General features: G+C 30.6%; 1 protein-coding gene across 2 annotated transcripts; it reads right to left on the bottom strand.

Moving 5' to 3' along the window:
* Positions 1–10,728: 10,728 nt before the first annotated feature.
* On the bottom strand, positions 10,729–17,270 carry LOC130805942 (serine/arginine-rich splicing factor RS41-like). 2 transcript variants are annotated; one of them, XM_057670796.1, is made up of 6 exons: positions 17,074–17,270; positions 15,285–15,393; positions 13,350–13,462; positions 13,036–13,265; positions 11,076–11,801; positions 10,729–10,993 (listed from the first exon to the last, which is right to left on the bottom strand). In XM_057670796.1, exons 2-6 carry the CDS (start codon positions 15,388–15,390, stop codon positions 10,957–10,959), a joined length of 1,212 nt encoding a protein of 403 aa, XP_057526779.1. In that variant the 5' UTR covers positions 15,391–15,393; positions 17,074–17,270; the 3' UTR covers positions 10,729–10,956. The 2 variants fall into 2 exon arrangements, with proteins under 2 accessions (XP_057526779.1, XP_057526780.1); XM_057670797.1 differs by lacking the exon at positions 17,074–17,270 and adding an exon at positions 13,659–13,980 and having other exon boundaries at positions 15,285–15,395.
* Between the last annotated feature and the right edge of the window lie 2,743 nt (positions 17,271–20,013).

The following is a 20,013-nucleotide window of genomic DNA, read 5'->3' as shown; positions in this document are numbered from 1 at the left end:
ATAGATAATGGTCATAATGCTACCAAAAAGTACGTACTATTCCTATATGTGAATCATACAATCTCATGTCTATCTATTAATAAAGTCTTTGATAAATAACGGTGATTTAAAATATTGACAAATTATCTTTATTTGATGAATTTGAGAGGTTAGAGTTTTTAGAATTTTAATTATCATTTATCATTTTATTAAATTTATTGGTATTTATTTTATATTTTTGTGATGATTTATAAATTACGATGATTGATTAGAAATTTCTAATATATTGCTATGGAAGTACTCCGTTTGTCCCGTGACATTTGTTACTAGGAAAATATTTAAGCAAAGTAAGAAAAATGATAAAATACATAAAATGAGTGTGATGAATGGAAAGATGGGAAAAAAATGTATAAATATGATGAAAATATAAATTAATTATTTGAATAAGAATCAAAAAAGAGTATAAGTCATGACTTAAAATAAAAAATGTTGCGAAAGCCTTGTGACGAAGAAAGTACAACAAGTGTTATATGAGATCATCTCACCATGAGACCGGTCTATATAATCAGTCAGTTTTTTTGAATAATCAATTAAAAATTATAAGCGATATGTTAAAATTATAAAAAGATATCACTTATAAATTATAATTAATTACATTAACATTGTAAATGATCGCTTTATGATTATAAATGATCATTTTAAGACCATAAAAAGTGATCATTTTAAAACTATCACTGATCACTTTAAGATTATAATTAATGACTTTGAAAGTGAAACTGATTATTAAATTTATAATATTATAAATGATAAATAAAGATAATTTTACCGGGAGACCGTTTCAGTGACAAATAAACGGCTATAACTGATTGATATCAAATCAGTCTAACTTGACAAAACATATTTTAAAAAAGCCATTTCGGACGGTAGGGGATAAATATGGATCTTGGATAGTTCAATCTCATCTCATGGATATGCATGCATGTAAATAGAAAAGTTGAGACATAAGGAAGAAAAAGTCATACTATACTAGGCTTTATGTTGTTAATCCAATTGAGTACTCCTCATCTAACTTCATTAAAGGTTTTCATACTAAAGGGACCCAACAACTAAGGAATATTATTATGAAAAAATAGTCTTGTAAATTAAAAAAATAAAAATGTTAAAAAAATAGAAAGTACATTTTGTGAAAATGTAGAGTAGAATAAATGCGAGGATGAAATGCAATAGGTAATATATATGTAGATGGGAATCAAAGAAAAGAATGTGGATCGTATTAAAAATAAAAATGGGGCAAATTTAATAGTACCTTAAAAAATTCTTTGAAAAAGAGGGAATGGTAATCATATTTTTTTTTATTTATATGAAATTTATACTGATGTTAAGTGATTGTAGCTAAATTGAACTAAATCGATAAAGTAGCAAAGTAATGAATTAATAGAACACTAATTAAATCGAGCTGGAGGCTCCTTTGGCCGTGCTCTCCTTTATTGGTATGAGTTGTCGCCGTCTTTTCCTCCCCAGATCCTGGCCTTAGTTTCTATGAGCGGGATATACTGCGTAGGATGATTATGATGACTAACTTATAATATTAGAGTGATTACATTTTAAGGCCACAATCATTAACATAAATTTTTGTTTGATTAATTGGTTACTTGACAAAATATTAGAGCCAATGTGATATCACACGTTGTAGTCTCATCTACCTATATATTATTTCTTGCGATACATATCAAGTGTGGTAGTGCCTCTGTGCACTCTCACTTCTAACTCAAATGAGTCTCAATCAGAGATCATATAATAGAGTAAATAACATTTCTTAAGATAACAACATTAGCCTAATTAATTGTGTAATAAGTTAGTTCTATAACAAATTACATTAATTTCATTAATTAAATAAAAATATATATTTTAATTGTAAAATAATAAAACCATATATTAATTTGGTGGAATTGGGATGATATTAGGATAGGAGTGATTTTGGGCATATTCAATGTGGAGATTGTATAAGGTCCTAAAAATCAAGGAGATTCTAAATTTAGTTTGCATTATTTGTATTATTTTTACTTTAGTTTTTTAATTATTTTCATTCAGGTTTTAATTAAATCTTCCAAAAAATAATAAATATATAATTATATAAAATATTGTACATTTTTTAACTCCACTCGTCAGTATAAATAGTACAGTACAGATGTTGTTATGTGTAGGGTATAGAGGGAGTAGCTTAGTCAATAATGTAACTTCACTTTAAGCATTAAGTAGAAATTTCAAAAGCAATCGCATTTCATAGACTTTACTAATGTTTCAGAAATAAAGACCATTTATTACTACATACGATTATAACAAAATTATTACTACCTTAAAAAAATTATCACAATTATATATTATATAAAAAAAATTATAATAAATATATATATATATATATATATGTATATATGTATATACGTATATATATATATACACGTGTGTATATATATATATATATATATATATATATATATATATATATATATATATATATATATATATATATATCTATATATCTATATATATATATATATTATAAAGTAACTAAAGTAACTTATAAATTGTCTTTTTGCCATTATTTTATTTCTATTTTAAGGAATTAACACAACTAAAAACTTAACCTGACGGTTGAATTCCCAAGATATGTTATATAGTCTACCAAGCCACATCACATAAGAGCCTTTTAGGTTAGAAGTGTAGATGCAACACAGACCCTCCTTATACCTAAAGCCAACATATTCCATTTTAAATGAGAGATGGTTGAGATTTGAACGTGTGACCACTTGTCACGTTGGCTCTGATACCATGTCAAGGAACCAATTCAACAAAAAGTTTAAGCTGATGATTGAAGCCTCAAGATATGTTTTATAATCTAACATTCTACATTATATTTTATTAACTTGTACACTATTTGTCATAATGTAGAAAAAACAATGATATTTTCTATCAACCAATTAATTCTTTAATAATTGTGTCAATTTTAAATAGTGTAAGTATTATAGATGGGGTATGAAAAGATGATAAGAATGACCAGACAATAAGTAAGTTTCATCAAGCTAACTAATAACATCTTGCATTGCTAGCATTTGTAAATAAGAAAAGCATCTAAAAAGAGTAGTAATGGCCCTAGGATCACTATTCCCACTCAATCTTTCGGCTAAGTGATGCCAAAAGAAAAATAAAAAAGACTCTTATCTTCTACTATAAAAGTTAAATCTTTATAAGCTTGTTCAAAAAACCACTTATTCACCAAGTTGTTCTTAGCTTATTCCCATGGTGTAATACATGTGTCAAACATAGACTTTTTCGGTCTCTTTTATTTAGTATTTATTCCTTTTTGGATGAAAATTAGTAGATAGAAAAATTAAATTGGAGAATAAGATAAAAAAAATTAAATGATAAAAATAAATAGTTAGAATAAAGAAAATGAATAAATTTACGGATCAGATTAAAAAAAAATAAAATGCGACCATTAAAAAAAAGTAGCCGGATAAACTAAAATAAAAAGTTTGGTTATGAATTACTACTTTAAATTGTATTGGAATATCTATATGCTTTGTATTGTGATGTGGCGGTAAAACTCATGTTACGTGTCAATTTTGACACCTATAATAAGCTAAGGTCAAGTCCTAATTGGTATTGATCTTGTTTGTATTATTGTGTTGCATGAATCATTTTTTTGAAAAAGAATATTTGGACTTGGTGAATAAATTGTCCAATCCTAGCCTCCCTATTAGTATTATCATAAAGTAACTTTTTAAAATAAGTTTTTATTTTAAAAAAATAGACAAATAAATTTTAGTGTGAAATGAGTTTGAAAAAAATAAATATTTTTTTACGCTCGAGCATTTTTTAAGTGAAGTTGTTATCTGCAAGTTCGCTTCAAAAAACTCGTTGTTTCAAACGACGCACAATACTGAAATGTGAGTCTTGGTATTTGGGCATGGAAGATAGCCATCGTTTAAGACAATGGTTTTAATTTGCTAATGCAAAGCTCAAACGACAGTTATTTTGCTTTCATATAAAAATGACATTTAATTTAATTTATTTTCATTTTCACCAACTTAATTGTGCATTTGGAAAAAATTAATAATGTGTTTGACAAAAATTAACCGACTAAATTTGATGATAATCGGATAATCACTTATAAAGGAAAAGTAATTACAATATTGCAATCATAGTTATTGACGTATGACATTCTTGATTTTTCTACACTTACCTCAATATCCACATTTGTATATTTCCCTATACTTCATCTCCATTATCTAAAATACAAATTCGTCTAAATATATTAATATATAAATGTATGTCAATGCTAAGAGTTTAATATAAATAGAATCAAAAAAATTCTTCATGATTAAGGGAAATCAATAATACTTTCACAACCATATTATATATATATATATATATATATATATATATATATATATATATATATATATATATATATATATATATATATATATATATATATATATATATATATATATATATATATATATGTAGGGTCGAGTTCCAGTGTGAACTATGCTTAAGTGTGAACTGTGCAAATCTTGTTATTTGTTAACAAAATTATGTTATTATTTTTTTCCTTGATTTTTATGTTTGAAAAGTAACACGTTTTTGCCAAACAGAAACAGTTTTCAAAAGTGTTACTGTTACATCAAAAACTGTTACTTTTCAACTATAAAAATTTCACACAAAATAGTAACACCTTTTTGCTATAAAATAACAAAGTTCGCACGGTTCACACTTAAACACAATTCACACTGAAACTTCTCCCCATATATATATATATATATATATATATATATATATATATATATATATATATATATATATATATATATATATATATATATATATATATTAGGTTAATAGAGTTTTTTCTTTCTTGGGCATTAGTTAGAGGTTTATCTTTCATGTTATGCTAAAATTCAGTGATGCATGTAAATATATTACACACTTTAATTAAATAGCCTTAACAAAAATATTAATTACGCTCTACAATTTAATCTTTTAAATAATAGATTTATCCCTGAAGGAAACTACTATAATTATAAATTTATAATGTGGCATAGAAAGGAAACAATAAAAAATTAATAATGAGGCATTGGTAATAGGGAATAAACCTAAATATTGAAAATTGAAAACTAAAAATTGGTATAACTGTAGTTTGTTGGTCTCAAGTAGTCAATATTGCCAATATGAACACTATGGCATTTTTTTGTAGAGTGGTGGGGGGTTGTATTGATATGGGCTATGGCCTATGTGCAATGTACTTACAATTTTGTCTTAAATATACGCACATCAAATCCTCTTTTGGTTGCTCATTAAACAATTTTATGGAGTTTTATTTTAGAAAAAGTACGAAAATTTGTTTGGTTGAATTTAAGAAATTTATATAAATATAAAAAGACCGCTTTTCTTCATTTTCAAACTATAATATTTAGTATATGTTAAGTTAATTTAGTCAAAATCAGTAGTTGAATGAAAAATTATAAATTTTTCAAAAACCATTTGTCTAATTATAATAAGTTTAATTCAACAAAATTCAGGTGAATATATTTGATTTAGCCTAAAATAAAACTCGACTACCTTCATATTTTGTTTGTTTTACAATAACAATTCAAGGAAGACGGTGGAGAGATGATTGTCAAGAAATCAACTCAATCAAAAGGTTAAGCTAATAGTTGAAATTTCATGATATGTTACATACTCTAACATGTCCCTTACACGAAATTCGTTCATACATGTACGTGAACTCTTGTTGTCATATTAGCTTTAATACCATGTCAATGACCAACTCAACTAAAAGTTTAAGTTAATTAATGGTTGAAACTTAGGTTATTTTATATACTCTAACACGTATATCACCCCCTTACATGAAGCCCTCTCTCATATCTGTGAACTTTTGTCATGTTGGCTTTTGATGAGTTGATACCATATTAAGGCTCCAACTCATCAAAAGCTTAAACTAATGTTTGAAACCTAAGATATTATTTACATATACTCTTAACAATAATGTAAGTATGTAACTATTCCAATTGGTTTGAGACAAAGATTTATAGGTATTTGCTTTTGTATTATAATTGATTACATAACTTACTTAATTAGCCGATTTCTTGATCACTTTAAAATTGTAAGTGATCATTTTAACACACTACATGTACATCTATACATGGATCAACCTAATAAATATATTCTCACTATGAGACCGTCTCATTTAAGAATTTCCTCGCTCGGTCAAGCGAGCTTCCAGTGAAGCTACTGTCTCATTCTTCACCATTCGCTCGACCCACTCACTCCCGCTCGACTGGTTGAGGAGCCCACGTTTGGTCGAGCGACTATCAGACCTCCTTGCCACTTGTTGCCTCGATCAAGCAACCCTCATCAATCGTTCCAAGCTTCAAACCATTCACATACGACACATCTTTATCGACCCTCTCTAAAGTACAAGACAAAATATGTTCGATTATATGTTTAAAGTTAACGTAATCATTAAGATTATTGCCACTTACTTTAAAAATAATAATATATACAAATTAATAATTCTATGTACGTGGTAAACATATATTAAAATTGGGCCCATATATAAGCTATATTTTCCTGTTTTTCCCACCAAAGCTTTGAAGAATCCTTGATTTTCTTTCTTGGAACAACATTATGTCCTTAATAATTCTTACAAATAATTGAATTCTAACATGATAACGCAGATTTACATTGTCATAATTGGGTTTTGAAAGAATATAGAGAAAAAAAGATGAAGGGTAGTCAAATTTTATTAGTACATCTAATTAAGCATGAAAAATAAAAACAGGACGGACTACTTATCATTATATCAAAACTTGATATTGCACACAAATTAATTTTTAACATTTATTCATAATTAAACGTTTAATGTATGGTTATCTGATACAAAATAATCATTTTTGATAGATAGATAATATTGTATGTTTTTTAAAAAATCTACAATGAATAATTAAAGATAAAAAAATCGTGAATCATGGTATCAAACTAAATAAATATTAGAATAATATTGCTATATTTGATGGAACGCCTTTCAATGTTCTATATTATATTTATGATTAATAATATTGTTATTCAATAGTTCGACGACTACTAATTGTGTATTGATTTTGTTCAGTGAATCATCAATTAAATAAATCGATTAACATATAGGTTTTTTTTTTACAAATGTAGTTACGTGAACTAAATCAAGCATATAAGCAACAGATTTAAGTACTTAACGATGATAAATAATGGTGTTCAAACACTAACGGTCTGTTTGGTTGTCGGTGCTTATCGATGGTAGTGGGATTGATTTTTTTATAAAATGTATCATTTTATTAATTTTTATAGCAATGAAACTTTGATTATAAAAAAAACTTTTTTCACACTTTTTTCTTGCTACCGAATACTTTCAAATGATAGTACAATGGTAGGCCGCAAAAAATTATATATCAAAAATATATCTCGAAATATCTAGGTAGCGACCTATATTTAAAAATAAAAAAATTATAGTGTTCAATCATAGTATGATTTTCGGTTTGATTTGGTCTAAAAAAATCGACACAAAACCGGAAATCGTAATTTATTTTGAAAATCGGATCAAACCGTTTAAACCATAAACTATACCAAATACTAAAACTATGATTTTATTTTGTTTGGTTTGCGGTTTAGACAAAACTTTGTTCAACCCTAGATTTTATATAGCTTAATGGTAAAGACAAAAAAAAAGTAATTAGTAAAAGGAAAAGTTTTTTAAAAAGTAGATTCAAAATATGGGCAACTTGGTACATTGATACCTATAAGATGGTCGGATAATTTCGGACCGTAATAGAATTGGGAAGCAAAGTGGTGACCACCAATAGCTGTAATAAGGCTGTGTTTGGTTGAAATGTCACCTTAAATTTTGGGTGTAACCACAAATAATATGTTTCTCCTATTTTTGGTCATTGTTATGCACAATGACTCTCTACTTACCATAGAGCCACTAATGGGGTCACTTCTTCATGTTGTCATCACATTCTATCAAGTACCACCCCTCTCTTTTGGACCACTTAAAGATCTTCATATCTCTTCTACTACCTAGCTAGCTCACCCTAAGGAATACAAAAGCCTCCGAGTATACATGGCTCTATCCTAGTCAAAATACATGAGCTCGAATCGACTTTACAACACTTTTATGTTCCAATGATAATATTGAGATATGTCGTCAATATTTTACACGGCAAATTAGAAATGGCCGGTTTATTATTTTCTACGAGATTTAGCATTTGTCTCTTTTTTAGCTCGTATAAGGTATGAGTAAAGTCATGTTAAAAAATTTAAACTATATTGAATGAAGGAAAGAAGAAAACAAAAAATGGTTCTAATGTGAATAGTATTTTCATGCTAATAAAGTTGAACCAAAGTAGAGACAAAGAAATTAACACTTCTTAGATGTTTAGTTGGACTATATCAAGATATTTGGTCATTTTTTATTATATACAACGATTATTATTTTTAAGGGGACCATTAAATAATGCTGTCATTTTCATATTACAGCTGTAATGAAAGATTAGTTAATGAAATCGAATCAAATTGTATAGAATAGAGAAGAAAAAAATACAATATTACAGTCTGTTTATGTATATATAATCGCAAACTCTTAAAGATACAAATTTATGATATATCTTATAGCTTGAATTATTTAGCTATGGTCCACTAGTGATGTTGCCAAATCTTGTACACTAGCTTTACCAATGGACCAGTTCATATTACTTGATAAGGGCACTTAGTTTGCCATTTATATTTAAATTTTTGATACATTATACAAAAGATTATTCTTTTATTTCATGTCAACATCTTAACCATACCTTGCCATGCCCTCTTTATTATCCATTTAAACTTTATTCTCCTTATGTGAACCTTGAGTACTAGGATTAGATAAGTGGGTGCAAAAGCCCTATAGTCCACAATCTAAAAGATTTTTAAAAAGTACACCAACAATATATTTATATTTTCTAGATAGATTGATAGTTTAATTGTAAGCATATATATCACAAAGTAATTAAAACCCTATCAACATAAAATATAGTGGATGTATACACAAAATTTTGAAGATAGACTTGACATCATCATCATTATCCTACTCAGTATATCCCCTCAGACTTGACATACATTATTATTATATTCCTACTCTTTGAAAAAGTTTTTAATTTTTTTGACTAAAACACATTTTTTGTTAAAGTTTGCTTCCATTGGAAAAAAAAATGTTCGAATAACATTTTTTATTATAAGCCTTAAGCCCTTACCATTAAAATACTTTTTCTTATAATGTAACATGTTTAACAATTATAACAAGCTATTCAATATTTTAAAATAGTTCACATAGATGATATACATTCTATTTTTTAAGTATTATATGATGATAAGATATTGTATATGCGTGTGTGAGCGTTAGTGTTGGGTTGTGTATAGTATTTTCGTATATTCATAGAGTATATAGTATGTGTATTTGTACCACATAAGCTATTATGCATATCAATATGGAAACTTCTAAATTTAAATAATTACTGTGTTACTTTTAATTTGCACCATATTTATTTTAGTTTGTCATACGGATTTTATACCGCAATGATTTCATTTTTTAAATCTCATTTACAAACTTATAGTCTTTCTCCATTTTGACCAAATTATTCACTTGTTTTTCTCTCATTCTCCAACTCAATTTCTTTTTCCATTAAAGTTCAATTAGTTTATAATTAACCATCTCAATGAGATAGAGGAATATTTTAAAAAAAAAAAACTAAAAGTATAAGAATACAACTTTTGTGACCAATTAAGAAAGAAAAGGCTGAAAATCGGCCATGTTTGGAAAACAAAGAGGTAAAGGAAGAGATGGATATTGATGTAGAAGTGTGAGGACATTGAGGCGACGTATCTTCGTGATCGAGAAGGCGAGAAACACCGTAAAAGTCGTGGTGGGCTTAGTACCTGGAGGATCATGCAAATTTTCAAATAAAACGATCTCAGTAAAATTATATTTATTGGGCTGACCTAATTTACATAAACTAATTTTATTATTATATAGTATGTATAAAAAGGAAGGAAAGAATTGCTCAATAAACTCTATCTTTTATCTGATACCTCTCCACCGCATCTACCGCTTATCTCCACCTCCACACCATCACCTTCCCTGCCACCGCTACTACTGCCCTGCCTCCGTTTCCTCTCCTTTGATTTTTTTTTACAAATAAACACCATCAACAATTAACAGGAACATACAAGGATGTTTGACAAGTAGTTGGTTTTGTTTAACTAACTTTTTTATTAGCTTTTAAGCTAGCTAGATAGACAACTATTTATCGAGATATCTAATAAAATTAATTATTGGCTTTATTCATATCAACAAACCAATTACCAGTTGAATTTATTCATGAAGTAGATTGAGACTGATTTAAACTGGATTTATTCATGATAGATGCACCTAGTAAGCCATTGTAGATGCAAATGAATTTGAATGCATACTCGATACACAAACATGAGTGAAAATTTTACTTGTAGATGGTGGGAAGTTGATGCGTATTAACCGTACAAGTATTGGAAAAGGCAAATTGCACCTACACGCTCACTCGTTGAGCCATGCCTAATCATGCGTACAAGATGTGAGAGAATGGCGCAAAACAAACCTAAATCTTTTCGCTTGTAGGGGAAAAGTAGAAACAAGATAAGCAAGTAGCGAATGACGAACATGTATTGGGACTCATTGTCATTGTGGGTTAGTCAGAATTACATATTTCACTTGATACACAAACCTAGACTAGACAACCAAAGCTTAAACTACAAACTAGTAATATTCTGACATAAAATCATAGAGACAATGTAAATGTAACAGATCAAGTCTTACGAACTGGGCCAATATGAAAGCAGTTGAACATCTCGTCCAATATTTAACCAAAATGCAGATCAAGATTGTGATCTTTCCCGCCCTGGAGGTGAGGGACTGTAATAATGAAACATAATTTTAGATTACTCACAGAAAATCAAAACTCTTAAGTTCTAAACTTAAGAGAAAACAAACATACCTTCTATATCTGTTGACTGGGCTTCCATATTCACCAATAGGGCTATCTCTCAAGCTAGTCTTGTTAATTGGGCTCCTGGGTTCTCTAGCATCATCAGAGATGGCTCCTTCCTCTGGATACGGGCTTAAACTCGGGCGACGACCATAACCATTCCCGTTTCTGTCACCCCCACGAGGACTTCTACTACGATCACGGAAACCAGGAGAGCGCCTCTGCTCAGGACGAGGGCTTGCACTCCTACTCCGATCACGGACATATTCTGAGCTCCTGTGTACTCGACGTGGACTACGGCTGGAACGAACCCCATATTCAGGACTCTTTTCTACTCGACGAGGACTTCGGCTTGGGCCATTCCCATATTCAGGACTCCCTTGTACTCGGCGAGGACTTCGGCTTGAGCCATTCCCATAATCAGGACTCCTCTGTACTCGATGAGGACTATGATTTGGGACATTCCCATAATCAGGACTCCTCTGTATTCGACGAGGACTATGGCTTGTACCATTCCCATAATCAGGACTCCCTCTCTCTCTCCTGTAGGGAGCAGGGCTAGAACCAGTTCCATAATCAGGACTTCCTCTCTCTCTTCTGTAAGGACTTGGTGACCTCCTCCTCCTATCAGGTGACCTATCACGGCCTCTTCTCTCTGGGCTGTACCCACCTCTTCTGTTGTCATCATCATCACGAGAAGCATACTCAACAGAGATGACCCGATCAAATAACTTGCTGCATTGTGGAATTTTAAGTTCCATTACCACAAGATATAAAGAGTGCGAATTTGAATAAAGAAAAATCTAACAGAAAACGGAGTAACTAAGAGTCCTTTCGGCATCACTTGTAGGTTTTAGTATTTGATTTTAAGAATTCTGAAAACTAATATCGGTTTTATTTTAACTTTTACGTAACTATAGAAAACAGTAAGCACTCTCTCTTTCTTTTGTGCTTTAGGCCACCAGACACTACACTACCTCCTTTCCATTATTTCAACTATTACCACACAAAGTGAAAATGATTACCAAAATAAGTATAGTAGAAGCTAATGAAAAATAGACAAGTATTACCATAATCCATAAAGAACAGAACAGAAAAAATCACCACAATACAAACAGTTGATTGGGTATTTATACTGATTATTAAGATCATAGAAAACTTTGATAAATATTTAATATTTTGCGGATTGGGTTTGCCATATATGTGGTATAGTTATCATAATTAGAGGGATATGGTGATATAAAACTGGCTCTTAAGAAAATATAATAAAAAAATTATATAGATTAGGTGACAATATAATTCCTTAAAACCAAGAGTCCCATGACCTTCGTTTCTTCCTCCATTTTCACCACCATTGTAAAACCGCCTAAAGCATTTAGCACCACAAAGAACCCCCACCTTCTAGTCAACACTACCAGCAGAAATTGCAAGTTGTATGCACCACATTTAATTACTTGAACTCATATTACCCAAAATCAGAAATTAACTAAAAAGTAGAAGAGTTCAGTAATTGAAGTGTGAAAATAAAAAAAATAGGGATTCCAGAAAGAGTAATTAATTTGGATTGTTACAAATGCTTCTCTGAGACAAATTTTTATCAAAACTTTTGATGATGATTAAAGACATATAAGCCAAGCAAAAATATCTGGGAGATTTAGTACTAGTGATGCAATGACAAAAAGAGCTGTCACCTTCCTCTATCGTTACCGATAGACAGAGAGAAATTTGGACATGGGAAGATGAACGAGATCCACCTCGTCAAACACTCAAAAAAAAAAACAAATTGATTTTTGATTTACCGTGGTGGTTATGCCAAAAGGCAAAAAAAAAAAGGTAGTTAATTAAACAGTTTCATCAAACACATTTTGTTGTTTTTCAAATAGAAAAAAACGACAAAATGGCATTACACAACAGCTCCTAAACATTCCAAATTTTATATATTGAAATAGGTAAACAAGGCAAAACTAACCTCAAGTTTGTGGCATCCAGAGCTTTAGTAGCATCTTCCTGTGACTCGTACTGCACAAATGCAAAATTTCTTCTGATCCTTACATTAAGAATCTTCCCATATGGTTCAAAGTGTCTTTCCAAGTCCCTTGTCTTGGTATCATAGGGAAAATTGATGACAAATAAGGTCTTTGATGGCCTTGTATTGGGAGGCCTTCTAGAACTGACTGGTTTTCTGCCACCTCTTTCGTGCTGAGGGAATGATTTACATCATAAGAGAAGGAAGTGAAATATAACACAAAAACGTGTAAATGCTGTCCATAATTAGCAAATCACCTTTGTCCACTCAACGCGGAGTCTCCTTCCCTTTCTACCATATTCAGATCTATCAAGAGCTCGAATGGCATATTCAGCATCTCTTTCATCATCCATATACACAAATGCGAATCCTATGAAAACATCAAAAAGAAAAAGAAAACTCAGCAAATAAAACTACTTAAAAACCCTATAAAGCGTGGCAACCACCTGCAATCTACACCATTACGAGACTATCATATCCTTCTCATACATCGCCAACTATAAAAAAACAGGATTAACAGAATAATTCTTGAACAAAAAACTAAAATACCATATTTATCGACAGACCTGAGATCGACTAAATGATGTCAAGCATAAAAGCCAAAAGTTCATAGGATTTCAATGATAGAGGGGTAATCTCCATGTATGATGTGGCCTCCGCGGTGAGGTCGGCATGATACGTGATAGGAAACGTGTCGGAATTTAGAGGCTGGAGAAATATCACAAGGAATAAGAGGCGGTGATGGTATCTGACGCTAGCGGGATGATAGTGCCAAATGGATCAAACAGGCTCTTCTTGGAACAAGAAGAGGAAAATGTGACATAAGCTGGAAATACTAGGAATGGCCCATCCATCATCCAAATGAGACAAGAATATGCCAATACATTCCTGCGCCAAATAAAACGTTGAGTATGGGGGTTGGACACTTCTTAAACAAAACAGCTTTCTTTTTAATATCTTGAGCCCCATTACAACTCAACAATTGACATCATTGTTGGTGAATCCTGTACGATATTATAACCTAGTGTGTGCCCATGTGTTAACACTCCTGCAAACATTTGGTTAGCAGTTGCAGCATTGACTTGAAGGAACAGGACCTTTCAAGCGGTAGCTCATAAAGTCGAGCTAATCCCATTTACATGAGAAACTTTGTTAAAAAGATGAACTTCAAACTTTCTGAGATCACCTATACTTCTCAAACAAGGTTTCCATACAAAGTTTATAACCCAAACACATAACAGAGCTGTCTCTACTGTTTCTATGGCAACATTAAAATGAATACGCTACTATTTGCGTACAAAACTAGCACCTTATACAATTGTAAAATAGCTTTTATATACTATCTTGCTAGTAAGTTGAACATTTAAATGGATCTAATGACTTTAAGCTAACAAGACATAGTCAAAAATTAGAGCACAACCCAATGAATCCATCAAACCATTTATATGTACAACCATCAAACCATTTAGTTTAGAAAAAATATCAATGCACATATACAAGCCTTGATATCTTTAAATTAACATAACTATAAGCATAAAATGTTGACGTTAATAAACTTTACATAGAGACAAATCAAATAAGATTTCACTTGGCTATTATTTAACCTATACATCAAGAAAAAAAAACATAAATTAAAAGTGATTGAAGAATATTGTCAAATATAAACAAGACACTTAGGCGGGAACAGATGGGGTAATACATTATTAGATATTGTGAATAAAATGATTCTTTTGTTAAAGATCCTTTATAACACAAATATAGACCACAAAAGCTCTCACAAAATTACAAGTATACAAAGAATAATTCAACATGAAGACCAATTCCAAACTTACAGTCCATCTACTCACCTTGTCCACTAATTCATAAGTTATAATTCTAAATAAGTGGTTAGAGGAAAAACGTGTCACATTTTAAATAAGTGGTTGACCCAAATATGACTCGAACCCAACACGAACCGAAACCGACAAAAACATGACCCAACCCGAAACCCGCCCAGCCACCCATTGCGGCAAGAAAAACACGAGCTAGAAACAAACAAGATCAGCGTTGCAACTCAAATTTTTGGCAAAACACTATCTTGAGAAAATCAAATAATACACAATTCATTATTTAGGTTATATGTAAAGCATATCAACAATATGTATATGTGAACATAGATAAGATACAAGACACTGAATGATCAAGAAAAGTACCAGATTTCATATCCACTCTATCAACTTTGCCATATCGTCGGAAGAGGCGCTCTAAGTCAGATGAACGTGCCTCAAAGTCAAAGTTTCCACAAAAGATTGGCCTCATTTTCTGAAAAAATGTTATAAACAACAAATTAAATTAGAACCCTCACAAAATTTATCACACCATGGACTATTTTCTTTCGAAATATAGAATACATAAATAGTTTCAGTTCAGTCAATAAACAAGGAGATGAAGGCCAAATGCACTCTAAAGTCTAGACGCTAAACATATCCTTAATGTATAATCCTTTTTTTTTTTAGTTGCAACATATTTCTCGAAAGCGTGAGCTCTATAGGAGAAATGTTGCAAGTATCAAAAAACATAAGAGGTACAATTAAAATAGTAAAGGAGTGTAGTTGTGTGCAAAAAATCCTCCCTCTCTATAAAAGACACTTAAGTGGGAATTGGGGCATTGTAATGTTGTAAATGCAACAAAACTTGATCATCTCTCTTATGTATCCACTTGACAGAATCAATACTAACTCTTAATGTTTCCGGATGGTTAATGAGGCATATTTGTTTTTAATTCCATTAAAGAGGGAGCAATTACTATAAGGACCTCACCTTTGTGATGCCTTAACTTGAGAAGACACCGTCTATCCCCCAACTCTTTTTGTTTATCATCATGTCAAACTAATTATTTAATATTGTAATCCACTTCAATATTTAGAAAGACAATAAGAGCAAGAGCAACGACAAAGCCACACCATATCTGTATCGTCTGAATTATTAATTGTAAAGCTTTTCAGTTCTACATTATAAAGGCGTAAAAAACCGCATGTCAAACCGGTTTAAGGAGCTCCTTATTTCAGCCAAATATTTAGCATAACATCTGAATCACCACGACTGTTATCACAAAGAGCAAGGCTAGAGGCTCACACCTCAAGAGATTAAGGATTTAAGGTGCAACACTAACGACCGTATGTGCGAAATCAGGTTCACCTCAATGTTCTTTTTAATGAGCCTCTTGCACTTCATTAAAAACGCCTCACCCGGGCCATCTAACATGTTGGGCAAGTGTACCATGGCTGCATGCTTATTATAAACACTGATCCACTTGAATAGTAGGATTAATGACCTTCAGCACTCTTCTAGTTTTAGTCCAATTTAAAAAAAATTCTAGATTTAGTAGCGCTAATCAAGTTTCCTTTTTCCTCTCTTTTAGCATGCCCAACCGACAATTATTTCCACTCGGATAGTATCATAAAAAGTGACATGATCAAGAAAACCACATTCATTAAACCAGTAATCCATTGCAGCATACATGTTACATCAACATATTCAATGTCTTGAATACACATAAAATGCTGTTCCATTCAATTAGAGATACAAGATTCATTAAATTCATAAAAATGATAAATCATTTAAAGTGAAAATTACCCAACGGATTAACTTTCTGCATACTCTAAAAATCATAACCTAAATTTTGACACCAAATATTTTTCTGTTTATTTATGTTTATGTAATTATATGTATGTATAAATTACCAAATCACAAATTCCCGAGTGATCAAGAGAACATCACTATTTTTTTTTTGCATCAAAGATCCAACAAAAATCAAAACACATATCCAAATAAGCGCTACTCAATTTAACAAAAAGTATATCTTCATTTCGCTAAAAGCCACAAAAAATTTAACGAATTAAGAAAAATTACCACAGATCTACAAATTACAACGAGAAAGTAACAATCAGATCTGAAATCATCGATGATAGAATTAAAATGAGATGAGATGAAGGAAATAACCTCGAAATTTGCAAAAATTACAGTAGTTTAAAGACGATGAGTGAGTGAAACCCTAGACTTCAAAACATAATGAAAAGAAGTGATTTTTAATGAAGATTTTAATAGAAGTTGGTATCATAAATTGAAGTTGAATACGGGCTGGGTCGACGTATGGGCCTGTGATGAGATCCGGCAAAGCTCAAATTTCAGCCCTTTTGTATGAGACCCTCTCTCTCTCAGATTGGATCCATACAATAGGTCTATTAATAAAAAAAATATCACAAATTTTTGTGGAAGACCATTCCTAATTGGACCGGTGTATTATATATTTTTTAAAATATTATAAGTAGGCATTAAGAATAATGTAAGTAGATATTTAAAATATTGAAAGTAGGCATTAAGAATATGATAAGTAAGCATTGGTCGCTTGGATTGAGAACAAATATTTAAGGGGTAATAAAAGTCAAAGTAGGAATTTAAAGTTAGTTAGGTAGATGATTAAAGGAATTTGATTATTAGAGAGGTGGAAGAATGAATTAGAAAGTAATGAAAAATAGAGAAAATAGCAATAAGTTCTCTTATTTTGGGTATAAATTTACCCTAGGGGGGAGGTGGAGGAATTCTTTATCTCCAAATGAGTGAAATCAAACTTTTTTTCTATTTATCTTTTTTAATACTCTATTCTACCTTTATCACAATTATTTTAATAACTTCATTTGCATCTATAATTACATTTGTTACATTAGTTTGACTTTTTTTACTACCTAAAATGTTTACTCTGAATCCAAGTGACCTAAGAATACGGTATGTATACATTAATTTTTAATGGGCTGGATTTGAGATACGTCTCTCAAAAGACTAGCTGAAAAAATATTATAACAAAATGAAATGAATTCTCACTTGTACAGAAAGCAATTTTTTTAACAGTTTGAACTGATCCAATTAAAGTCGTCTCACAATGAGACGTCCTCAATAAAAAATTAGTAAATTTAAATTTATTTTTAAATCCCACTTTTCACTTATATTGGAAAAAATTGATATTTTTACTCCATTTTCTTTTAAAGTACGTTTTTCAATTAAAAAATTTTATGTCACGTGTCATGTAATTCATTATGTTATTTTAATTAAAAAAATAACTTACAAAAAAAAGAAAATCAACAAACACTACCATCCACCATCCTCCCCTTTCTCCCTCCTCGTTCTGCACCAGCCACCAACAACTCCCCCACCCTACCGCCACCATCCCAAAACTCCTTTTCTAGGATACCAACACACATAAACTTAAATTTCCTTCCATCTCCAGGCTTCTGTAGCACAATTGTATTCTTTCCAAAGAGAACTTACTATTAATCTAAAGTTGAGATTACTATCGGAAAATTGATAAAAAGATGGATAATTTTAATAAATTTTTTAAAAAATAAAGGTCAAACATATTATATTATTAGACATGCTATTAATCTTATATTCTTATGCAAACCTTTCAATACAATTTTCAGCTCATTGGTACTTAAAAGAATATGGTTTTTGCTATGTAGAGTGCTTGATTTAAGAGGAAGAACTAAGTTTGGTGATGGACTTGTCATGCTTGACAATGGAAGAAGAGAAACAAATGCAATTCTTAAATACATCAGGAAGACATGAAATATATCATTCAACGAAAGCTTATAAAAACAAATTTTGGCCAAGATCGAACTTGAAATTTTAGAGGTTCAAAACGAAATATTAATTATAAGTCCCTAATAAGTATTATATATATATATATATATATATATATATATATATATATATATATATATATATATTATTATTATGAGCCCTTTTTATAATATTTTTGGATGGCCTAGGGCACATGTCTTTTTCGAAGCTGCAAGATCTTGGCCTCTTATGAGGTTGACCCTGATTGTGGCTATTGCAATAGTTTAAACCAACAAAAACATTAAACTCGAGTACAAAATTATCAATAAAAATAAATTTAGTTATAAAATGCATTTTAGAATGATAAATATGCAAGAAAAGGCTATATAACTTCTATGAAAACATAGATGAAGTGTATCATTCTATTAAAAGATTTATTCACAAAAAATAGTGAGTCAAATTAAGGCAAGATTGGATAAAATAGGAATATAATTACTATTTATTGGGATGATTTTTCGCACATCGACAAATTGAACATAGTATGCACACTATATAAGATATTGGAGTACTTCTTTCCATTGCCATATGGTTTTGGAATAATATATTGAAAACGATGCTATATTAGAGTTCGAACAGTGTGTTTCAAACTCCAATATTGCCAAGATCGAATGTATGAGGTTTTGTGACAAACAAATTAAGCTATCAATGATATCGATGTTTGTAGGAGAAAGTAATGCAATAAAACGACACAAAAATTTAACGAGGTTCACCCAACTTAGGCTACGTCCTCCGGTGTGTAGTATCTCTTATATTATCAAAGGAGTTCAAAGAACTCTCAAATATGGAGAATTACAATATAGAAGAGATATAGGCTAGTGTTTGGCTTGGGGTGTACTTTTGTGGATGATTATTTATGTGTGAATGAGAGCTCTCTATTTATAGGAGAGATCTCACTAAGTAACATTAAGTACATTAAAACTATGAATAAATGATAATGAAACATCTCCAAGTACTTGAAGAGTCAAAAACAGCATCCTATGAGCATCAAGAATTAAACCTTTGCACTTCTTCATTAAGTCCCATAACTCCAATGAATAACTCATACTTCATTATCTCATTAATCCATACTCTTAATCACCATCATAAACCACAATCATCAAGACTCAACTTAATACACCCATTCATGACATACTTATAGGATTCCATCCCAAGAGTCACCACATGAATGCACCCATCAAATGTGCACTCAAGTCACACCATTCATAACATATATATCTCCTTGACTTATAAAGTGTGTGCACCTCATATTTTTCCCAATTACATGCT

This window comes from Amaranthus tricolor, chromosome 2, assembly GCF_026212465.1.
Source record: "Amaranthus tricolor cultivar Red isolate AtriRed21 chromosome 2, ASM2621246v1, whole genome shotgun sequence".
Lineage (NCBI taxonomy): Eukaryota > Viridiplantae > Streptophyta > Magnoliopsida > Caryophyllales > Amaranthaceae > Amaranthus > Amaranthus tricolor.
The sequence above is the reverse complement of the archived record's forward strand: the minus strand, read 5'-3'. Positions and strand labels throughout refer to the sequence as shown.